Source organism: Triturus cristatus, chromosome 6 (assembly GCF_964204655.1).
Source record: "Triturus cristatus chromosome 6, aTriCri1.1, whole genome shotgun sequence".
NCBI lineage: Eukaryota > Metazoa > Chordata > Amphibia > Caudata > Salamandridae > Triturus > Triturus cristatus.
In genome coordinates, this window is record NC_140589.1 from 19,204,283 (window position 1) to 19,229,457 (window position 25,175).

General features: G+C 51.8%; 1 protein-coding gene across 1 annotated transcript in view; it reads right to left on the reverse strand.

The window, feature by feature from the left end:
• The window catches only part of LOC146813655 (cullin-9-like), a 570,887-nt gene that overhangs the window by 116,237 nt on the left and 429,475 nt on the right, over window positions 1–25,175 (reverse strand). The window contains exon 26 of the mRNA XM_085610143.1: window positions 21,312–21,427. Coding sequence (XP_085466269.1) covers window positions 21,312–21,427 — 116 coding nt within the window. The remainder of the gene's footprint in view (window positions 1–21,311; window positions 21,428–25,175) is intronic.

Below are 25,175 nucleotides of genomic sequence, written 5' to 3' on the forward strand. Positions count from 1 at the left end.
AAGCAGTCCTAGAACTCGAGGCCGGGGCTGCATTCAAAGCAGTTCTATAACTCGAGGCCAGGGCTGCATTCAAAGCAGTTCTATAACTCGAGGCCGGGGCTGCATTCAAAGCAGTCCTCGACTCAAGATTAGGGCTGCATTCAAAGGAGTCCTATAACTCGAGGCCGGGGCTGCACTCAAAGCAGTCCCCAACTCAAGATTATGGCTGCATTCAAACAGTCCTATAACTCGAGGCCAGGGCTGCATTCAAAGCAGTTCTATAACTCGAGGTCGGGCTGCATTCAAACAGTCTTATAACTCGAGGCCGAGGCTGCATTAAATCAGTCCTATAACTCTAGGTCAGGGCTGCATCCAAAGCAGATCTTAACTCGAGGCCGGGGCTGCACTCAAAGCAGTCCCCAACTCAAGATTATGGCTGCATTCAAACAGTCCTATAACTCGAGGCCAGGGCTGCATTCAAAGCAGTTCTATAACTCGAGGTCGGGCTGCATTCAAACAGTCTTATAACTCGAGGCCGAGGCTGCATTAAATCAGTCCTATAACTCTAGGTCAGGGCTGCATCCAAAGCAGATCTTAACTCGAGGCCGGGGCTGCACTCAAAGCAGTCTTATAACTGGAGGACAGTGCTGCATTCAAAGCAGATCTATAACTCGAGGTCGGGCTGCATTCAAACAGTCCTATAACTCGAGGCCCGGGCTGCATTCAAAGCAGTCCTCAACTCAAAACTAGGGCTGCATTCAAAGCAGTCCTCAACAAAAAACTAGGGCTGCATTCAAAGCAGTCTTATAACTCGAGGCCGAGGCTGCATTAAATCAGTCCTATAACTCTAGGTCAGGGCTGCATCCAAAGCAGATCTTAACTCGAGGCCGGGGCTGCATTCAAACAGTCCTATAACTCTAGGCCGCGGCTGCACTCAAAGCAGTCCTAAAACTCGAGGCCAGGGCTGCATTCAAAGCAGTCCTATAACTCGAGGCCGGGGCTGCACTCAAAGCAGTCTTATAACTGGAGGACAGGGCTGCATTCACAGCAGTGCCTCAACTCAAGACTATGGCTGCATTCAAAGCAGTTCTATAACTCGAGGCCTGGGCTGCATTCAAAGCAGTTCTAAAACTCGAGGTCGGGGCTGCATTCAAACAGTCCTGTAACTCGAGGCCTGGGCTGCATTCGAAGCAGTCCTTAACTCCAAACTAGGGCTGCATTCAAAGCAGTCCTAGAAATCGAGGCCGGGGCTGCATTCAAAGCAGTTCTATAACTCGAGGCCAGGGCTAAATTCAAAGCAGTTCTATACCTCGAGGCCGGGACTGCATTCAAAGCAGATCTTAACTCGAGGACAGGGCTGCATTTAAAGCAGTCCTCGACTCAAGATTAGGGCTGCATTCAAAGGAGTCCTATAACTCGAGGCCGGGGCTGCACTCAAAGCAGTCTTATAACTGGAGGACAGTGCCGCATTCAAAGCAGTCCTCAACTCATGAATATGGCTGCATTCAAAGCAGTTCTATAACTCGAGGTCGGGCTGCATTCAAACAGTCCTATAACTCGAGGCCCGGGCTGCATTCAAAGCAGTCCTCAACTCAAAACTAGGGCTGCATTCAAAGCAGTCCTCAACAAAAAACTAGGGCTGCATTCAAAGCAGTCTTATAACTCGAGGCCGAGGCTGCATTAAATCAGTCCTATAACTCTAGGTCAGGGCTGCATCCAAAGCAGATCTTAACTCGAGGCCGGGGCTGCATTCAAACAGTCCTGTAACTCGAGGCTGGGGCTGCATTCAAACAGTCCTATAACTCGAGGACAGTGCTGCATTTAAAGCAGTCCAATAACTCGAGGCCGGGGCTGCATTCAAAGCAGTTCTAAAACTCGAGGTCGGGGCTGCATTCAAACAGTCCTGTAACTCGAGGCCCGGGCTGCATTCGAAGCAGTCCTCAACTCCAAACCAGGGCTGCATTCAAAGCAGTCCTAGAACTCGAGGCCGGGGCTGCATTCAAAGCAGTTCTATAACTCGAGGCCGGGGCTGCATTCAAAGCAGTTCTATAACTCGAGGCCAGGGCTGCAATCAAAGCAGTTCTATAACTTGAGGCCGGGGCTGCATTAAATCAGTCCTAGAACTCGAGGCCGGGGCTGCATCCAAAGCAGATCTTAACTCAAGACTAGGGCTGCATTCAAAGCAGTCCTATAACTCGAGGCCGGGGCTGCATTCAAAGCAGTCCTATAACTCGAGGCCGGGGCTGCATTCAAAGCAGTCCTATAACTCTAGGCCGGGGCTGCACTCAAAGCAGTCTTATAACTGGAGGACAGGGCTGCATTCAAAGCAGTCCTATAGCTGGAGGCCGGGGCTGTATTCAAATAAGTTCTATAACTCGAGGCCAGGGCTGCATTCAAACAGTCCTATAACTCGAGGCCCGGGCTGCATTCAAAGCAGTTCTCAACTCAAAACTAGGGCTGCATTCAAAGCAGTCCTATAACTCGAGGCCGGGGCTGCATTCAAAGCAGTTCTATAACTCGAGGCCGGGGCTGCATTAAAGCAGTTCTATAACTCGAGGCCCGGGCTGCATTAATTCAGTTCTTTAACTCTAGGTCGGGGCTGCATTCAAAGCAGTCCTCAACTCAAGACTAGGGCTGCATTCAAAGCAGTCCTATAACTCGAGGCCGGGGCTGCACCCAAAGCAGTTTTATAACAACTCGAGGACAGGGCTGCATTCAAAGCAGTCCTCAACTCAAAACTAGTGCTGCATTCAAAGCAGTTCAATAACTCGAGGCCGAAGCAGCATTCAAAGCAGTTCTATAACTCGAGGCCAGGGCTACATTAAATCAGTCCTATAACTTGAGGCCGTGGCTGCATGCAAACAGTCTTATAACTCGAGGCCAGGGCTGCATTCAAAGGAGTCCTCAACTCAAGACTAGGGCTGCATTAAAAACAGTCCTATAACTCGAGGCCGGGGCTGCATTCAAAGCAGTTCTATAACTCGAGGCCGGGGCTGCATTCAAAGCAGTCCTATAACTCGAGGCTGGGTCTGCATTAAATCAGTCATATAACTGGAGGCCGGCGCTGCACTCAAAGCAGATCTTAACTCGAGGCCGGGGCTGCATCCAAAGCAGATCTTAACTCAAGGCCAGGACTGCACTCAAAGCAGTCCCCAACTCAAGACTAGGGCTAAATTCAAAGCAGATCTATACCTCGAGTCCAGGGGCTGCATTCAAAGCAGTTCTATACCTCGAGGCCGGGACTGCATTCAAAGCAGATCTTAACTCGAGGACAGGGCTGCATTCAAAGGAGTCCTATAACTCTAGGCCGGGGCTGCATTCAAAGCAGTTCTATAACTCGAGGCCAGGGCTGCATTCAAATAGTCCTATAACTTGAGGACAGGGCTGCATTCAAAGCAGTCCTCAACTGAAGACTAGGGCTGCGGGGCGTGGCCAAGCGCGGATCGAAGATGGCCGCGTAGTGTGAAGCTCCACTGATTGTCCCTGCCCCGCGTCTATCCTGAGTGAAGATCCGCTCCATCCGACGACGGCCCTGTGTGTTGTAGCAGCAGCGGATCCCAACCCGCCTACTCCGGTCCGCCTCGCTAGCCGTGCGGGGGAGATATCATCCCCAGAGAGTTGCGGCCTGCTGAGTGAATGTAAGACGGGACCCACAGTGACTGGGGATGCCGGAGGAGGTCCGACCAGCCTGACGTCATCACGCGGTAGCGCTGCATCCTGGAGGTGCCGCCGCGATCTTCCTGCAACATCGCAGCGGGAGGCAACTGAGGCCCGCGGCGGCGGCGGTGACCGGGGATCCGAGCAACGTACCTGGTGAGGCAGGAGGGAGCAAGTGTTTGACCGGACATAAAGCGCAGCCGCCGCGAGTATGTTAATGGCGGCGGTGCGCTCCCAGTATTGGTGGTTCTCCCTCTGCCTGCCTTATTGGTGCAGACTTCTGCCACAATCCCCGACCGGCAGCGGCCTAGCAGTGTCAATTTCGGGCCTTTTAGTGACTTGGAGTGATCCCCCAGAGGGGGGGTCGTGAGGGGGTTGGTGGCCCTCTGTACTCCGCCCTGGGACCAAGACAGCCCAAAGCCAGAGAAGCTGTGGTAGCTTTCCCAGAGGGTTTGTGGAGGACGCGCTGCTGGGCAGGTTGGCAGCTAACACCCTTGGTGCCCATGCCTACTTGACGGCTGGGCCCCGGAGTTGCCGCTGGTGCTAGGGACTGAACTGAGGGGCCCATTTCCCTGGTGGGAGCTGGAATTGGAGCTGGATTTCTTGGTGCCCGAGAACTGAAAGTCTCCTGGCCGGTTGGCTCCTCTGTTGTGCACTGTGTGAGGCAGTGCTTCAGCCTGTCCCGAGCACCCCGGGCCGGTTGGGGGCATACTCTGGACACTATAATGGAGTGTTCCACAGGCTCCGGGACCGTGGGACGAAACCGGTGCAGACCAACAAACTAGACCGGTACACAGTCTCCAAGCACACACAGCAGAATTGGCTGTCTAGGGATGCCAACCAGGGGAGACCGGGGGATGAGGAACAGAAGCTTCGCTTAAGGATGTTATGGAGGCTATTACTGGAGTCAAAACTTCGTTGGAGCACAAAATGGACACTATGGCGATTGACATCAACCTTATTAGGGTCGAACTGGGGAAGCTCAACGAAAAAGTCAAGTAGGTAGAAATAACGACCTCCAGTCTCGTTGGCGATGTCACGCAACTGCAAAGGGAGGTCCGCGAGCTCCAGTACTCTCGCACTCTCACGGACCTCAAGTTGGATGACTACGAAGGCCGTCTCTGGCGCAATAATCTCCACATTCCAGGTGTCCCAGTGACCTATAAGAGCGCGGTTAAGGAGTATCACCGGGACATTCGCCTGGGTAAGAAAGCCTACTTGGCAGGGAGGATAGAAGCTGCCTCCAACTCCTGTAAGGAGATTTTCTCTGTAGTTAGAGAATTTATTTCTCCACGGACTAACATCTTTGAGGAGAGACCCTCTGACTCTTGGGCCTCTGATCTTGCTAGTTTTTTTACCAGCTAGGTCCAACTTATACAGGATTCTTTTCCATCGGCTGTACCCGTGGAGCGAATTAATTCTGAGGCCAACCGATCGCCCCCGGCTTCGCCAGGCTTGACGCTGGGCGTATTTCCACCTATATCTGCGCCCGCCTCTTTAGCACTTTTGGGCAACTTGAAATCGGGCTCGCCCCTGGACCCATGCCCTGCTAAAATTCTGGCGAAATTGGCCGAAGTGTTAATCCATTGGCCAACCCGCTACTGAATCTCTCGCTGAGCCAGGGAGTGGTTCCGCAGGCTTGGAAGCAGGCAATGGTCATCCCGCTGCTCAAGAAGCCTGGTCTGGATCCAAAGGCCCCACCCAGTCAACTACCGGCCTATCTCTCTGCTGCCGGCTCTCACGAAAGTTGTTGAAAAGCACGTGCAGACGGTGCTGTCCAATTTTCTAGAGTAGAATGAGATTCTGCATGCCACCCAGTCGGGTTTTCGCCCAAATCTCCGCACGGAGACTGCGCTCCTCGAGGTCTCAGAAACTATTAAAGGGGTTCTGGATACTGGGGTGTTGGAAAACCACTCCCACACTAGAAGGGCTGGTGGTGGTCTTCCGGACACACTGTGGTAGCTTGGCTCGAGTGGTCAGGTATCAGGCTCCGTGCTAAGCATACAACATACCCAAACAATAACCATGCGTGCATCCGTTCCAAAAACGACTCTACACCGTAAAAATTATGAAAATAACTTTCTTTATCTGCTTTTTCTCTTAGTTGCTGATTGGAGAAAATAAATAACAATCACAATATACAAACTTTTTAGAAAGTGCAGGACAAATAAATACTGGCTTAATGATTCAATAAATAGGGGTGATCATAAATACTGAAGGCATAAATAAAAGTGCAATACAGACAGGCAATTAAATATTCTGAGGCAATAAATACTGTAACCAATAAATATTGTGCATCAATAAATACTGTGGACCAATAAATACAGTGGAACAATAAATAGGTTAAATACAATAAATACAATGCCCCTAATAAATACTTAAAAGCTGACAGTGACACTCATGGATTCAGATCACTTTTGAATTCCTAAGGGCTGATTTGGCCCAGGCACAGCTTGTGGGGATGTGGAAGGCTTGGGGGTGTCTACTCCCTGGCTTGGTCAAGGCTGAGGCCTAAACTGAGGTAGATAAAGGGGGGAAATACCAGAGACCTGGCTCTCTCTCTCCACACAACTTCTCTAGATTAGTCCCAGTTCACCCCTGGCACAGTCAGGTTGGTTCCAGCACCTCCCTAGCCCCTTAGAGCAGTCTCTCAGGTCTCCACAGGGCCTTAGGCGCCCTCTACTCCACTTACTGCCCTTTTTCTGATGCTCCGACGCCGCTGGAGTCGGGTCGATGCCGTGAGGCGGTTCCAGCTCGATGTCGGCGGCCTCGGCACAATGTCAGTTCTTTGACGACGCCGGCGGCGGCTCCGGTCTCGACGTCAGCGGCCTCGGTTCGATCTCGGCCTCCGATTCGATGGCGTCGGGCAGTCTTACTCGACGTCGACTTCGGGCGGCTCCGGTCCGATGGCGACCTCGGCTTCGATGACGTCGGCCGGCCTTGCCTCGATGTCGACTTCCGGCGGCTCCGGAGTGCGATCCTCACTCCCGACCTCCGGTGCTCCTCACAGGTTTCCGGCGACTCCGGAGTGCGACCTCCACTCCCGACCTCCGGCACGATTCTCACAGGTTCCGGCGACTCCGGAGTGCGATCCTCACTCCCGACCTCCGTTACCCTTCACCTCGGTCTCCGACGACTCCGGAGGGCGGACTTCACTCCTCCGATGACGCCGCTCACTCGACCTCGGGTGACTTCCTCCTCGACCTCTGGTATTCCTCACGACCTCTGACGGCGCCCTCTCTCGACCTCTGGCGGCTCCGGGTACGACGTCTGCTTTTCCAGTCAGCGCCGCTTCTCCACCTCGGGCTCCAGGTCTTAGGCTACTCGACGTCGGACTTCAGGGAAACCAGCTTCCAGGTCAGGATTTTGCTGTTCTCTTGTTTCCAAGGCCTGCTCCTGCTGTCCAGGTCCTTAGGACGACTTTTCTGGCTTCTTCCCGCACAGGGCTCTAGGCTGGGCTCCGTCAGTAGGGACTAGTATCAAGGGTGGGTTTATGGACCCCACTCAAGGCACAAGTTTCCACCCCTGCTGCTTCACTCCTTCCTCCTTCACGTTTTTGCTGCTCACTCCTCACCAGTCAGGTGCCAACTGCCAGCTCCAACTGCCAACTCCCTGTCTTAGCTTCCCAACATTCTAAACCGCCTCCAACTGTCACAGGGTTCTGGAATGTTCTGGAAGGTGCTGGTAGGTTCCAGTGGATGCTGGTGATGTCACAGGTGGCCACCATTTTGAGCTTCAGGCCCTCCGACAGAAGTTTCAGGGGTAGGTAAAATGGCTCCCTGAATCTGCAGCAACACTAAAAAGTCTGGTGGTTCCCAAAAAGGAAAAATTCAAACAGGGTTTGAGGCAAAAGTGGGACAAAATAAATAATGATGAGGAGGGACCACCCAAAGGGCTGACAGGTCTAACACGCGTCCCCCCCAGCTGAAAGTGGGGAGAGCTACCCAACCCCTTGGGAGTTCTCATCACTAAGGCGGAAATACCTTGAGAGACCGTCTGCATTGGCGTGGTCCACCCCAGGCCGATGTTCCACCTGAAAGTCCATTCCCTGTAGGGAAATAGACCACCTCAACAACTTGGGATTCTCCCCCTTCATTTGCATCAGCCAACGAAGGGGTCTGTGGTCGGTCTGAACTAGGAAGTGCGAGCCAAACAGGTATGGCCGCAACTTCTTCAGAGCCCATACCACTGCAAAGGCTTCACGCTCTATTGCACTCCACTTCTGTTCCCTGGGAAGTAGTCTCCGGGATAGGAAGACCACGGGTTGATCCAGACCCTCTTCGTTGAGCTGCGATAACACTGCCCCAATGCCATGTTCTGATGCATCTGTCTGGACAATGAACTCCTTGGAAAAGTCTGGGGCCCTTAAGACCGGGGCCTCGCACATAGCTTTCTTCAATTTCTCAAAGGCTTGCTGACAAGCCTCCGTCCAGACTACCCGTCGAGGTTGTTTCTTGGACGTGAGCTCCGTGAGGGGGGCTACGATGGTACCGTACCCCTTCACGAAGCGGCGGTAGTATCCCGTGAGGCCCAAAAATGCTCGGACCTCAGTCTGTGTCTTGGGGGGTTCCCAGGCCATGATGGCCTCGATCTTCGCCTGGAGGGGTTGCACCGCTCCCCTACCCACCAAGTGTCCAAGGTACACTACCGACCCCTGCCCGATCTGGCACTTGCTGGCCTTGATCGTCAATCCAGCTTGTCTCAGGGCCTGGAGAACAGCTTGCAGGTGACGCAAGTGATCCTCCCAGCTGTTACTGAAGACGGCTATGTCATCCAGATAAGCAGCAGAGAAACTCTCCATTCCGGTGAGGACCTGGTTTACCAGGCGCTGAAACGTGGCAGGTGCGTTCTTGAGCCCAAAGGGCATCACACAGAACTGGTAGTGGCCATTGGGCGTGGAGAAGGCTGACCTTTCCCTTGCTCCATCAGTCAAAGAGATCTGCCAGTACCCTGAAGTAAGGTCAAAGGTACTTAGATATTGGGCAGCTCCCAGCCGGTCAATCAATTCATCCGCCCTAGGGATCGGATGAGCGTCAGTTTTGGTCACTGAATTCAGTCCCCGGTAGTCCACACAGAACCTCAGTTCTGGTTGGGCACCCGGTGGTGCAGCTTTTGGTACTAACACCACCGGACTGGACCAGGGGCTGCTAGAAGGTTCGATCACTCCTAGCTCCAGCATCTTAGTGACTTCACTGTGAATGCTGGCCTTCACCTTGTCTGACATCCGGTAGATCTTGGACTTCACAGGTGGGCTGTCTCCTGTGTCCACGTCATGGACGCACAGGTGAGTCCTACCCGGGACAAGGGAGAACAACGAAGAGTACTGCCCCAGGACCTGGCGACAGTCCTCCTGCTGTTCAGGAGTTAGAGATGGGGAGAGAATCACTCCCTCCACCGACCCATCCTTCTCTTGAGACGCAAACAGATCAGGGAGAGGCTCGCTTTCCACGTCCTCTCCTCCGTCAGTCACCATCATCAAGATGACTTCGGGCCTCTCGTGATGGGGTTTGAGGCGGTTGGCATGCAGCACCCGCAGGGGCTGACGAGGGGTCTTCAGGTCCACCAAGTAGGTAGCCTTACCCTTCTTCTCCAACACCTCAAAGGGTCCTGACCAGCGATCCTGGAGGGCACTAAGCTCTCCGGGTTCGATCACCCACACCTTCTGGCCAGGCTCCAACTCCACCGGGTGAGCATTGTGGTCATACCACGCCTTCATCACTGCTTGGCTGGCTTCCAAGTTGTCAGAAGCTTGCTTCCACAACTTAGCCATTTGGCTCCGGAAGGCCAGCATGTAGCTCACCACATCCTGGGGAAGCTTTCTGGGAGTTCTTTCCCATCCGTCTCTCACCAGGTTGAGAGGTCCACGTACAGGGTGCCCATACAGAAGCTCGAAGGGGCTGAAGCCCACTCCCTTCTGTGGCACTTCCCTGTAGGAAAAAAGTAAACAGGGTAGGAGGACGTCCCATTTCCTCCGCAGGCTTTCAGGCAGACTTCTGATCATGCCTTTCAAGGTTTTGTTAAACCTCTCCACCAGACCATTGGTCTGGGGGTGGTAAGGAGCGGTGAACCGGTATGTCACTCCACACTCCTTCCACATTGCCCGCATATACGCTGACATGAAGTTGGTCCCCCTGTCGGACACAACTTCCTTGGGAAAACCCACTCGGGTAAAGATTCCCATCAGGGCCCTAGCCACAACAGGTGCTGTTATGGTCCTCAGAGGTATTGCCTCTGGGTACCGTGTGGCATGATCCACCAGAACCAGGATAAACCTGTGACCAGCTGTAGTAGGTGGATCTAACGGACCCACAATGTCGATGCCCACCCTTTCAAAGGGGGTGCTAACGACAGGAAGTGGTTCCAGGGGAGCTTTCAGCTTCACCCCTGTTTTCCCACTGGCTTGGCAAGACACACATGTCCGGCAGTAGGTATCGGACGACACTTTCATCTGAGGCCAATAAAAGTGTGGGACAAGACGGGCGAAGGTCTTGTCTTGCCCCAGGTGTCCTGCCAATGGTATCTCGTGAGCCAACTCCAGAAGGAAGGCTCGATAACGTTGAGGAACTACCAAGGCTCGTGACGATCCATGTAGGGGTGCCTTGGGTTCACTGTAGAGGAGGCCATCCTCCCAGTAAACACTGTAGTTCCCTTCAACGTTCCCTGCTGCCTGGGCTTCGGCCTGACGCCTCAGCCCCTCAAGGGTAGGGCACTCCCTCTGGCCCTGGCAGAATTCCTCCCTGGACGGGCCTCCCTCCACGTGCCACTCGGCCGGGATGGGTAGGTCCTCCAGGTTGGTAACGTCCCCCACCGCAGACTCCTGGTCCACCACCTCCGGTGGCCTATCCGTCCTACGGGGTGGGGACGCCGAGGCAGGCTCCTCCTGTCCTCGGTTCTTCCCTTGACTGGCAGCTGGCTGGGCCTTTGTTCCAGGCTCCAGCCGAAATGAACTCCCTCTTCGGGTAGTCGTGGACCTTGTGCTAACACAGGCCCAGTCAGGTGTACCCAGCATCTCGGTGTGAGTCCGGTATTCCACCTCCTTCCAAGCGTTGTGCTCCATGTCATTCCCCAGCAGACAATCGACTGGCACGGCAGGGCTTACGGCAACTCGAAGTGAACCTGCAACCCCCCCCCATTCAAAGGGAACCTCGGCCACTGGGTAGTGGCCTGTTCTGCCGTCAGCCATCGCGGCTGGGTGGAGTACATCTGGAATTACCTGCTCTGGAGACACCAGTTGGCTACGCACCATAGTCATACTGGCTCCTGTGTCTCTCAGAGCCTCCCCTCTTTGGCCGTTGATGGTGACCCATTGCCCATACTTTGCGGTATTTGCGGGCACCTGGATCTTAGGAACCATCTTCCGTTCTCCCAGGGACACTAAAGTGACACCCGCCCACTCCCTTCCCTTAGTTAAGGGCATCTCCTCCCCGAGCACTACACTAGCTACTCCGGGGGTCTTTCCTCCAGTGGGAGGGGGTGGTCGTTTCAAGCACTTCGGATCTCCTTTATAGTGTCCAACGCCACCGCACTCATAGCAATGGACAACCCTTGGCTGCTGACTCTGGCCAGGATTAGGGTTTCTGGGTGGGTTAGCCTTAGGGGTGAATCCTGTTCCCTTCCCTTGGAAGTTATTTTGGGGGCCTTTGGAGAACTCCGTTTTCTTTTCCCCTCCCTCTTTCTTCTGGGGGGCGCCCTGTCCGGCCTTTTGAGAATCCCCTCCAGTCCCCCTTGTGGACACCCGGGTACTAGCCCAAATGTCCGCCTCCTCAGCAAGCTTCCGGGGACTGGTCAGCTTGCTATCCACCAGGTGTTGCCGCAGTTCAGGGAAACATTTCTCGAGCAGGTGTTCCTTCAGTACCAGGTCAAACAACCCCTCGTAGTTCCTCACTTCACTGCCCTGAATCCAACCTTCCATTGCCTTCTTCGCATAGTCCAGGAAGTCCACCCAATTCTGCGTGCCCAGCTTGTGACTACCCCTGAACTTCTGTCTGTACTTTTCAGGTGTTAGTCCAAACTTTCTGATGAGCGCCAGTTTCATGGTGGGGTAGTGGGTCTGCTCATCTTCCTCGAGGGCCAATAATGCATCCCTACCAGCTGGAGGCATGTACTTGTACAATCCCCCTCCCCAGTACTTCTCTGGAACCCCATGGGCCCTCAATGAGACCTCATAGGCCGCTAGCCACTTGGCGATATCGTCGCCCACTCCATAGCTAGCTACTATGTCCTTTGGCAGGTATGGTTTAGGTTCCCTGGTGATCTCTTGGGTTTGGCTGCCACCATTAGGAACAGGTTGTGCCCCGATTCTCAAGATCTGAAGATCTATTTCTTTCAGTCGTAATTCATGGGCCATCCTCTGCTCCTCCTTCTCCTTTTCCAGCCTTGCTAAGTCCCATGTGAGCTGTCTTTTCTCCCTCCGGTCTGTTAGCTCCACTTCAGACAAGCCACCGCTAGAGGCACTGCTGCCCTTCCTAGAAATGGTTCTGGGCCCTGCTGACAGGTTCCCCACCTCAGGTTGGTACATCTCAGCCCCCTCGGGGTCAGGCTCTCCATCCCTGTCTTCCTCCTCAGCCTTGCTTTCTCGGCGTGCCTCCCCCCAAGCCCTTAAGCTGGTTTGGAGTGCACCCTTCTTTGCTCCTGGGGGACAGTACACCCCCTCCCGCTGGCAAAACTCCCTGAGTTGGGCCACAGTGTACGTTTCTAGATTTTCTAGTACAAACTCCATCTTGCCCACTCAGGTTAGAGGACAGGTTTTTGTGCAGTAACTATGCAGGGGGGTACCTTTAATAATACCTCCTCCCACCACCAGAGTAAATTTGGAAAAAACAAAAACCCACAATTAGGAAGGCCGCTCTTGAGAAAACTCCCGGTGTAGGCCTATGGACTACCCACAGTTATTGTTGAGTATGCGTAGGCACAGCTCTATCCCACCACTGAACACCAATTTATGTTGGAAAACCACTCCCACACTAGAAGGGGTGGTGGTGGTCTTCCGGACACACTGTGGTAGCTTGGCTCGAGTGGTCAGGTATCAGGCTCCGTGCTAAGCATACAACATACCCAAACAATAACCATGCGTGCATCCGTTCCAAAAACGACTCTACACCGTAAAAATTATGAAAATAACTTTCTTTATCTGCTTTTTCTCTTAGTTGCTGATTGGAGAAAATAAATAACAATCACAATATACAAACTTTTTAGAAAGTGCAGGACAAATAAATACTGGCTTAATGATTCAATAAATAGGGGTGATCATAAATACTGAAGGCATAAATAAAAGTGCAATACAGACAGGCAATTAAATATTCTGAGGCAATAAATACTGTAACCAATAAATATTGTGCATCAATAAATACTGTGGACCAATAAATACAGTGGAACAATAAATAGGTTAAATACAATAAATACAATGCCCCTAATAAATACTTAAAAGCTGACAGTGACACTCATGGATTCAGATCACTTTTGAATTCCTAAGGGCTGATTTGGCCCAGGCACAGCTTGTGGGGATGTGGAAGGCTTGGGGGTGTCTACTCCCTGGCTTGGTCAAGGCTGAGGCCTAAACTGAGGTAGATAAAGGGGGGAAATACCAGAGACCTGGCTCTCTCTCTCCACACAACTTCTCTAGATTAGTCCCAGTTCACCCCTGGCACAGTCAGGTTGGTTCCAGCACCTCCCTAGCCCCTTAGAGCAGTCTCTCAGGTCTCCACAGGGCCTTAGGCGCCCTCTACTCCACTTACTGCCCTTTTTCTGATGCTCCGACGCCGCTGGAGTCGGGTCGATGCCGTGAGGCGGTTCCAGCTCGATGTCGGCGGCCTCGGCACAATGTCAGTTCTTTGACGACGCCGGCGGCGGCTCCGGTCTCGACGTCAGCGGCCTCGGTTCGATCTCGGCCTCCGATTCGATGGCGTTGGGCAGTCTTACTCGACGTCGACTTCGGGCGGCTCCGGTCCGATGGCGACCTCGGCTTCGATGACGTCGGCCGGCCTTGCCTCGATGTCGACTTCCGGCGGCTCCGGAGTGCGATCCTCACTCCCGACCTCCGGTGCTCCTCACAGGTTTCCGGCGACTCCGGAGTGCGACCTCCACTCCCGACCTCCGGCACGATTCTCACAGGTTCCGGCGACTCCGGAGTGCGATCCTCACTCCCGACCTCCGTTACCCTTCACCTCGGTCTCCGACGACTCCGGAGGGCGGACTTCACTCCTCCGATGACGCCGCTCACTCGACCTCGGGTGACTTCCTCCTCGACCTCTGGTATTCCTCACGACCTCTGACGGCGCCCTCTCTCGACCTCTGGCGGCTCCGGGTACGACGTCTGCTTTTCCAGTCAGCGCCGCTTCTCCACCTCGGGCTCCAGGTCTTAGGCTACTCGACGTCGGACTTCAGGGAAACCAGCTTCCAGGTCAGGATTTTGCTGTTCTCTTGTTTCCAAGGCCTGCTCCTGCTGTCCAGGTCCTTAGGACGACTTTTCTGGCTTCTTCCCACACAGGGCTCTAGGCTGGGCTCCGTCAGTAGGGACTAGTATCAAGGGTGGGTTTATGGACCCCACTCCAGGCACAAGTTTCCACCCCTGCTGCTTCACTCCTTCCTCCTTCACGTTTTTGCTGCTCACTCCTCACCAGTCAGGTGCCAACTGCCAGCTCCAACTGCCAACTCCCTGTCTTAGCTTCCCAACATTCTAAACCGCCTCCAACTGTCACAGGGTTCTGGAATGTTCTGGAAGGTGCTGGTAGGTTCCAGTGGATGCTGGTGATGTCACAGGTGGCCACCATTTTGTGCTTCAGGCCCTCCGACAGAAGTTTCAGGGGTAGGTAAAATGGCTCCCTGAATCTGCAGCAACACTAAAAAGTCTGGTGGTTCCCAAAAAGGAAAAATTCAAACAGGGTTTGAGGCAAAAGTGGGACAAAATAAATAATGATGAGGAGGGACCACCCAAAGGGCTGACAGGTCTAACACGGGGGCAAAGCCATGCTGGTGATGCTGGACTTGTCGGCGGCTTTCGACACCGTCCCCCATGACGGTCTTCTCACAAGACTCTATGAGATTGGACTACGGGGGACGGTGTTCAGCTGTTTTTCCTCCTTTCTAGCGGGCCGCCGGCAAACGGTCTGGGCCTCGCCAGATTCCGCCGTGATGCCGCCTCTGGGAGTCGGGGTCCCTCAGGGCTCTATTTTGAGCCCGACCCTCTTTAATATCTTCATGACCCCTTTGGCGGCGTTGGCGGAGTCGTTTGGGGCCCGGATCGTATCTTATGCAGACGACACCCAGCTCCTCTTCTCGTGTAAAAGAGGAGGAGACTTTGATGGGGAGAGTATCCGGGATTGCCTTGGGGCTGTGTTTCAATGGTTTCAACTGAACAGCCTCAAGTGCAATTCCGATAAGTCCGAGGTACTTTTCTTTGGGTGTGACACGGAGCCAGACTGGCAGGCTTGGTGGCCTACCAATATGTTCCCCCCAACTTGTTCATCCCAAATGGCTAAGAACTTGGGGGTCAAGATGGACAAGGGGTTGACTATGAAGTCCCAGATCCTGGGGGTGTCGGGCACTTGCTTCGGCCTCCTTAGGATGTTACGGAGGTTTCTTCCCCTCTTATCGGAGGAGCACAGGAAGCTGACTGTGCAGGCCCTGATAGGCTCTAGGCTAGATTATTCAAACGTTCTGTACCTGGGCCTGCCAGAGTACCTGCTACAGCGGCTCCAAATTGTGCAGAATGCTGCGGCGAGAGCGATTTTTGGATTGAATAGACGCGTTAGTGCTGCGGGCTTGCTCCAGACCCTGCACTGGCTCCCAATCCGCAAGCGGATCGCCTTTAAGGCTTTGACCCTGACATACAAGGCCCTCCATGCGACGGGAGCTAAGTACCTCCAAAGGAGACTTGCCTTCTACCGACCGGCTCGCTCTCTGAGATCAGAATCCCTGTTTTTGGCGATCGTCCCGCGAGTGAAGAGAGTGCGCTTGGGAGGTCGCTCCTTTGGACTACTGGCGCCACAGCTGTGGAACTCTCTGCCTGTTACACTTCGGGGAGCCACCAGCTTATTAGCTTTTAGAAAGGACCTCAAAACCTGGTTGTTCACCCAGTAGGTCTTTTTTTTGCTCGTTGTTTTCTTTCTGTCTGTGACACTTTCTCTTTTAATGTGTTATGTTAGTATACTGCAACCTACCCTAAATAAAAGCGCCGGGACACTCTTTTTGAGTAGCCGTGCGCTCTATAAAAGCCATTTTAACATAACATAACATAACAAATCGGAGGGGCCATCCCCAGACCTGTTTGCTGAAGACCTTATTCTTAAACACTTGCAACCCAAAGGCCTTAGTAAATTTTTTGTTATCGAACATGCTCACAGGGTCCCGGGCGGCCGTCCCAAACTGGGCGCTCCCCCGCGGCCCATGCTTGCTCGGGTCTTTAACTTTTGTGATAGAGATGTTATTCTCCAGAACTCCAGAGCCGGGCCCCCCTTTGTTATGAAAATGCTGACATCTCCTTTTTTCCGGACTTCACGCAGAGTGTACAGAGGCAAAGGAGGTCATTCCTTTCTGTGAAGCGCGACCTTAGAGAGAGGGGACTGTTCCCGGCACGCCTCCGGGTCGAAGCATAGGGAAGAGCGTGGTTCTTCAACCAACCTGAAGCTGTGGCAGAGTGGATCGAATATCGCGGAACGAAGAGCCCGACGGATCGTGGTGCCGGGAAGAATGCGGACACCCGACCAGCTTGAGATATAGACTTGGAGGACGGCAGCTCTTGAACTGAGTAACGGGAATTTGATGTGGGGTGGACCTGGCAGGGTGGGGTATTTGTTTCTGATCGCTGGGCCTGGCGGAGTCATAGGGTCTTGAATGACATGCCTTCTAGGGGCGCTACATGTGATGTGGATAGGGACGGGGACACGGAGCACACTATTTCCCACCCTTTTTCTTCCTTTTGGAATTTCTTCTGGGGCGACAGGCACTCTGCAAGTTTGCGATGGGCAGTTTTAGGCCCAGAGTGCAGGGCAGCGGGGTGGGGGGTTGTTGGGTCGGGGTTTTTTGTTATGTTCTTACTGTATTCATTATCTCAGCAGCGTCTATTGTGAACCTAGAAGGGGAAGTGAGCACACCTATTTCACTCTCCGTAAAGGAGGTGAAGAAAATTCTCAAGTGTCATAACATACTATGGCAACATGTTGGGACGGAGGGATTAAATTGTTAAGTTGGAATGTCAATGGGTTGGGGGACAAGATAAAACGTAGTGTGGTCCTTCAATACATAAAGTGCCAGGCCCCTGACGTTATCCTACTTCAGGAAACTCATCTAATTGGTAATGCATGTAAGGCACTGCACAAGGGGGGTTACGTGATGTTGACCCACGCAGGATTCACCACAGGCTCCCGAGGGGTAGGCATACTGATGAAGAAGTCCTTCCCCATTGTAGTGTAGGAAACCTGGACGGACAACGGGGCGATATGTTGGGGTCTTGGGCACCTGGGAGGGACATCTTATTACACTTTTATCAGTTTACGTGCCTCCGGGCCTCCAAGCAGTCACCTTTAGGGACCTGGGAACACTACTATTGAACATACCGGAGGGTTTGTTGCTGTTGGGGGGAGACTTAAACTCAGTGGTCTCAGGCACACTAGATCGACATCCTCCGCGTGAGATTGCTCACTCATCTAGCTGGCTAGCCGATTTCCTCGAGACTATGGGACTGGTGGACGGTTGGCGGGCCTTTCACACGGGAGCCTATCACGAATTGATTATTTTTTGATTCCCGCATCTCAAATTGCCCTTGTTCGGGAAATTAAACATCTCGCGAGAGGCATCTCTGATCATTTGTCGGTCTGGCTTCACGTGGCTTTTAATTACAAACAGGTGGGACGGGTGGCCCCTATTAACCGTGGTATCTTCGGGATCCTCACATCCATAGGGAACTCCTTGTAGCTATGGACAACTACTTCATTGAGAACGAGAGCTCTGTGGAATTCCCGCAGACACTATGGGAGGCCTTTAAGACGGTAATTCGGGGCCAGGCCCTCGCTTTGATTTCGGGGAAGAAGAAAGAGCGCCGGAGGTAGATGGAGGCCATAGAGGTGGAAGTCAGGCAGTTAGAACTAGACCTAGAATCAGGCGTCACATCCGATAAACTCCACCTGATTAAACTCAAGCAGCAGGACTATCGAGCACTGGCGACTGACCAGGCTAAGGCCCTGGGGAAAGCGGTGCAAGGGCGGTTGTATGATGTGTGTGACAAAGCTGGGAAACTACTAGCATGGTTGGATAAAAAGGATTGGGCAAGCATACTAGTGCCGGAACTCCATGGGAACGGCGGTAGACCCATTACGGAACCGCAAGACATAGTGGACCTGTTTGCGGCCCATTTTGATAGTCTACTCTTCGGTTGCTCCTCATTCTTAAGAAGATTCCCACCAAATGCTTGCTGACATAGTACTGCCCAGACTGTCAGTGGACGACCATGATTTCATGGAGAGTAATTTGTCTAACGATGAAATAGCAGCAGCGATCAGGTCCCTTACATCGGGCAAGGCCTCCGGCCCTAATGGGTTGCCGATCGAACTTTACAAACTCAAACCAGACAGATTGGCCCCGTACCTAAAGGCTATGTATAGGGACTCTACAGACACAGGGCTCCTGCCCCTAGACCAAAGGACGGCCACTATTGTGACTATCCACAAGGAGGGGAAACCTAAAACTGATTGCAAATCATATAGACCGATTTCCCTAATAAACGCAGAACCCAAGATTCTGGCCAAACTCTTGGCCAACCGGCTTTTAACAGTGGTTGAGACCTTAGTTCATTGGGACCAGTCCGGTTTTATTCCGCATCGTAACACTGCACTTAACTTGCGCAGGGTGCACAGCGTGTTGGGCAGAGCAGCCTCTATCCTGGAGGTGGAAATCGCCCCCCCTTTCCCTGTTGGGGAAGGCGGCCCTTTTTAAAATGATGTCTCTAACCCGGTTTTTGTATGCCCTGCAAAATTCTTTAGAGCCGATACCTGCATCTTATTTTAGAGAAGTGGAAGGCCTCCAGCGAGATCTCCTATGGAATGGCAAGCCGCATATCGCTCTCGGTAAGCTTTACCTGAACTGGTATGACGGAGGCATCAGCCTTCCTAATATCAAACTGTAATACGGGGCGGCCCACCTGTCCTCCATCAACCACTGCATTTACGCCCCACCAGGAGACCCGGGTTACAGTATGGATAGATGGCTCCTCTCTGGGGGGGAACTTCAACAGTGCTCTCTACTCTAAGCCCCGGCGCTATACACTTACAGGCCCCGCCAAACATGCTGCGCATGTCTGGCACACTGCCACTAAATGCCTTGGTTGGGGGCGGAGGCTTACACTTGCGACACCATTATGGGACTATGAACAGCTGGGTAATTTGTGGAGGAGTAAAGGGTCCGACAAATGGGATCTTATAGGCATTTCTCGTACAGGTGATCTGGGGGGAAAATCAGACATTAAGACCTTTGCCGTGTTGCAGCAGCAATTCAAACTGGTCGACTCTGAACTCTTCCGCTATACACAGGTAAGACACGCACTTCGCACTCATCTGCAGCCCGGGGCAACGCCACCTGAATCCTCCCCGCTTGAGGATAGAGTATTGGACGGCCATATCCCTGACAGCACCATTTGATTGATATACAAAAAATTGGTTAACAACTTGCCAGATCCCCTCCGGGCCCTTCGTCCAGGAACGGCATTGAGATGGAAGATGAGGAGTGGCAGGAGGCTATCTCCTCGCCCAAAGTAGTGGCAATATCAGCTCGTCTCCGACTCGTCCAACTAAAATTCTTACACAGTGTATACGTGACGGGGCCTCAATTGGTGCAGATGGGGAGGGCTGACGGAGGGGATTGTAGACGAGGATGTGGCCAGTTGGGTACCTTTATCCATATAGTTTGGGAATGCACACTGAGCCAATCATATTGGCATAACATTCACAATATTATTAACACTGTTTTATCCACACACCTCCGTATGGAGGCCCGCAGGTGTTTATTGAATATCTGGGAGCCAACAGATTTGAATGTTTGCTTGACACAGTGGGTCACTTTGGGACTAATGCTCGCCAAAAGAAACATTGCCAAGCGATGGGGAGTGCCGCTTCCTCCTACGGTGGGGGACTGGGAAAGAGACTTGGATTGGGCAATGTTTCGGGGAAAAACAGTGTATGTGGCCCGTGGATGTCCCAGGAAATGGACCAGTGTTTGGGGTTTGTGGAATTCCTACAGAGGAGATATATGTCAACCTCCTTCACCCTAGACCTTCCAAAGTATACTCTGTATAACGTGCATTACCCACTGTGCCCATGAAGCCTGATGTACTACTTCCTGAAACGTGATTGTACTGCTGATGTTTGTTTATCAATAAAAAGTTTTACAAAAAAAAAAACAAAAAAAAAGACTAGGGCTGCATTCAAAGCAGTTCTATAACTCAAGGCCGGGGCTGCATTCAAAGCAGTTCTATAACTCGAGGCCGGGGCTGCATTCAAAGCAGTCTTATAACTCTCGGCCGGGGCTGCATTCAAAGCAGTCCAATAACTCGAGGCCAGGGCTGCATTCAAAGCAGTTCTATAACTCGAGGCCGGGGCTGCATTCAAAGCAGTCCTATAACTTGAGGCCAGGACTGCATTCAAAGCATTTCTATAACTCGCGGCCGGGGCTGCATTCAAAGCAGTTCTATAACTCGAGGCCAGGGCTGCATTCAAAGCAGTTCTATAACTCGCGGCCAGGGCTGCATTCAAAGCAGTTCTATAACTCGAGGCCAGGGCTGCATTCAAAGCAGTTCTGTAACTCGCGGCCAGGGCTGCATTCAAAGCAGTCCTATAACTCGAGGCCGGGGCTGCATTCAAAGCAGTCTTATAACTCGGGCCGGGGCTGCATTCAAACAGTCTTATAACTCGAGGCCGGGGCTGCATTCAAAGCAGTCTTATAACTCGGGCCGGGGCTGCATTCAAACAGTCTTATAACTCGAGGCCGGGGCTGCACTCAAAGCAGTCTTATAACTCGAGGCCGGGGCTGCACTCAAAGCAGTCTTATAACTCGAGGCCGGGGCTGCACTCAAAGCAGTCTTATAACTCGAGGCCGGGGCTGCACTCAAAGCAGTCTTATAACTCGAGGCCGGGGCTGCACTCAAAGCAGTCTCATAACTCAAGGACAGGGCTGCATTCAAAGCAGTCCTCAACTCAAGACTAGGGCTGCATTCAAAGCAGTCCTATAACTCGCGGCCGGGGCTGCATGCAAAGCAGATCTTAACTAGAGGACAGGGCTGTATTCAAAGCAGTCCTTTAACTCGAGGCCAGTGCCTCATCACTCAAACCTCTCATCTGTCCTGGTGTGTGGGATCCACATGGGTACTGTAACTTTGCAAGTCGTCTGTGCACGTCTTTACTGTAATGGTAAATCAACGCTGCCCCTGAGGAGCAATTACTAGATGTGGCAATACAGGGAAAGGAGTAGGAGTGACAGAAATGCGTGGGGGACCCTTGGAGCGGGCATCTGTTGATAAGAGAGGCAGAAAAAGGAGTGAGCCATACAAAGCACACCACGAGGGCTGGATAGATGAGAATATCTGCCAACTTCAATAGAATATAATAAATAAAATATACAAAACCTTTTCTACAAGTGGGAAATACAAAACATTGTAGTAGGCTTGGCGGCGCTCACAGGCAGTATATTACCTGCTCCTGAACTACACCCTGCCAGCACTGCGTGACTCCCGATATGCTGCTGGATTTGTTCGTCTGCACATTTACTGCCCCAATGCCAATTTCCGCAGCTTTACTATTCTTCTCATCTGAAAAATCAAAACAAAAAAATATTCAGCATGCGCACGCTCATTAAAAACCAAGAGGGTGGAGAGCTATTAAGAGAAAAGAGAACATCTGTTACTTGTCAGTGTAGTAAATTCAGCATGCCAAATTCACAAACTATATACATTCACAAAACAAAGTAAACAACACCACCGGGGACTAGATCAGAAATGATAGCACAACTCTGTCAACAAGACAAGTGTGCACCTCACTCTTGCCCTCAGCTAGTCTCCCATGCACCTTGCAATGCTTTTATTAGTTCCTTACCAAAAGCTGAATATGAGAATAACTACTAATGCTGACCTCTGCTGAGGGAAAGAAAACCTTGTCCGTCCTGAACCAAGGGAGCTTATACACTAAGTCAGATAGATCGCTGTATGGCTAGGTCTTGATTGGCTTATTGCCACTGGTGACCCTGCAACCTTGTGAGGTTTCATCCCCACTAGGGACAGGGACGTTTTAGGGAAAGTCCATGTCAATCTACCTTTCAGTATCTTGGTAATATTGTATAGTTTCTTACCTGTCGATGTAGTTTTGCAGCTTGAAGACTTTCTGGATTCACTATGCTGTGCATTATTCCGCCATCTAGTGGTTGGGTCCAAAATCGTAGTATTTTCTCTCTCTTCTTTTTGTTATTGTTTTTCGTGGTCCAGGTGGGCGTCGACATCCCACCATTTGGTGAACTTCGTGACGTCAACTTGCTTCCTGCGGAAGCTCCCACCTTTGGTTGCCATCTGCGGATTCTTTCTTCTTGTCTTGTGTTATCTCCTTTGCTGATCCATTTAGCTATGTGTGCAGTTTAACCCCCCCTTGTCCTCCTGCCTCATCTTCCTGGCGGAGGAGGGTGGGATCGCTAGTGAATCCAGAAAGTCTTCAAGCTGCAAAACTACACCGACAGGTAAGAAACTATAAGTTTTGCAGCGTGAATCTTCCTGGATTGACTATGCTGTGCATAGACTTAGTAGCGGTTTGTCCTTACTGCGGTGGCTGGGTGGAAGATGAGCATTGGTTACTGAAAATATGCTGTGGGACCTTCTGTCCCACTTGCGCTTCCTTGCTCATTTGAATATCCACACAGTAGTGCTTAGTGAATGTACGCACTGAAGACCATGTTGCCGCTTGGCAAATGTCTTGAATAGGTGTGCTTGCTAGAAACGCAATTGTTGCTCCTTTCTTCTTTGTTAAGCAAGCTTGAGCTGCTCCTTGTAACTGTTGTCCTGCCTGCTTGTGGCAGAGTTGAATTTTCTGTGCAATCCACCGTGCAATCGTATTTTTGGTGACTGGTCATCCCAGAAAACTGCTGGCAAAGGAGACAAAGAACTGTTTTGTCTTTCTGCACTCCTTTGTCCTCTCTATATAGTGCATTACAGCCCTTCTGGCGTCTAGTGTATGTAGCGCCCTCTCTGTTCTTGTGGTCGGTTTTTGGAAAAAACTTGGTATTTGGATTGTTTGGTTAATGTGGAACCGAGACACCACCTTTGGCATGAAGTGTGGGCCCGTTTTCATTACAATCCTCTCCTTGTGTATTTGTATGTAGGGTTCCTGGAGCGTTAGCGCTTGCAACTCACTTACTCTTCGTAGCGAAGTGATAGCCACTGAGAAGGCTGTCTTTAGTGTGAGCATGTGCAGTGTAGCCTTGTGAATAGGTTCAAAGGGTGCCTTCATCAATTGTGACAGCACTATGTTGAGGTTCCATGCTGGTGCTGGCATCCTCTTTGGTGGTGCGATTCTTTTCGCTGCTTCCAGAAATCTTATCACAACTTGGGAGGTGAAGAAACCTTTCCCTGTTTCTCCTCTTGTGTTGGCCACTATCGCCGCTAAGTGCACCCTCAGGGATGTGTAGCTTAATTTGCTTTGCAGCAGGTGCGTTAAGTATCTTAGTACTGTTGATTCCCTTGTGATCTTCTGTTGTAGTTTCTCCTTGATGCACCATTGGGAGAACCTTTTCCATTTTGCTATGTAGCACTTTCTCGTGGTAGGCCTCCTTGCCTCCCCGAGTACTGCCATAGTACTAGCTGGTAGTTTGAGGTCTGCAAATTCTAGGTCTTCAGGAGCCATGCTGCTAGGCTGAGGCTCTCGGGCTCTGGGTGTAGCACCTTTCCGTTCTGCATCGTTAGCAGGTTCCTTCTTCTTGGCAACCTGTGTGCTGGTTCTTGTGCCATTTCCACTATCTGTGAGAACCAGGACTGTCTGGACCACTGAGGTGCTATCCGTATTAGTGTCATGTTGCTGATTCTGCATTTGTTGAGTACCCTGTGTATCCGTGGTATCGGGGGAAAAGCGTATGCAAATGTCTTTGACCAACTTATCCATAGAGCATTCCCTTGTGACCGATGGTTTGGTTGTCTGGATGCAAAGTGTTGGCATTTTGCATTCTGGTGTGTTGCAAATAGGTCTACTTGCGGTGTCCCCCACCTTTGGAATATCTTTTCCATTTCCTGCTGGTTGATCTCCCATTCGTGGGATGCTGACATCTGCCTGCTTCCACATTGTCTTTCCCTGGGAGATGTATTGCCAGTAGGTCTAGCCTTAGTGGAATGGCCTATGCCCATATTTCCTGTGCTAGCCCTGACAGTGCTACTGATTGTGTTCCACCTTGTTTGTTGATGAAGAACATGGTAGTTGTGTTGTCTGTTTGGATCAACACCCTGTTTCCGTACAACTGCTTCTGAAATGCTTTTAAGGCTAGGAACACAGTCTTTAGTGCCAGGTAGTTGATGTGTCTGACCTCATCTTACTGGGAGCATAGACCCCTCACCTTGAGTTTGTTCATGTGTGCGCCCCACCCCTGCTGAGAGGCGTCCGTTGTGATGGTCACTGTTGGAGTTGGTTGTGTGAATGGTTTCCCCTGTGCTATGTTTTCCTTGTTCCACCACGCCATTTCCTGGTGCACCGCATGTGTGACAACCACTACATCTCCCAACTCCCTGTTGCCTGTGACCATTGCTGCTGTATCCTTTCCTGGAATGGTCTCATGTGGAGTCGACTATTTGGGACTAGGTGGATGCATGACGCCATCATCCCCATCAGCTTGCTCACCGTCCTCACAGTCAGAAATTGCCCCTTGCGGTAAAGACGTGTTTCCTTCAGTATAGCCAATGTTCTCTTCCTGCTGGGGAACACTTTGGCCTGTATGGTGTTGATCTCTGCCCCTAAGAATATTTTGATCTGCTCCGGCTCGGTTGATGATTTTTCCCAATGGATTGTGAAACCCAGTTGGCTCAGTGTTAGTACGACCTGCTGGATGTGTTCTTTGCAGTGGCTGTATGAACTTGCCTTTACGAGCCAGTCGTCGAGGTAGGGATACACGTGTATTCCCTGCCTTCGTAGGTGCGCTGCAAGGCATTTTGTAAATACCCTTGGTGCGGATTTGAGTCCGAATGCCAGTACTGTGAACTGGTAGTGAGTTTGGTTGATCACAAACCTTAGTAGACATTTGTGCTTGTGGTTGATGGGGATGTGTAAGTACGCGTCCTTTAAATCTATAGTTGCCATGTAATCCCCTTGTTGTATTTGTGGTATTACCTCCTGTAGGGAAGTCATCGTGAACCTTTGAGTTCTTATGAATTTGTTCAAGAATCACAGATCCAGGATAGGTCTTAGCGTTTCGTCCACTTTTGGCACGAGGAAGTAAGTTGAGTAAACCCCCTTGTTCCTTTGGTTGTGCGGTACTACCTCTATCGCCCCCTTGCTGAGCAGTTCCTGTGCTTCAAGTTGCAAGAGCGAAAGTTC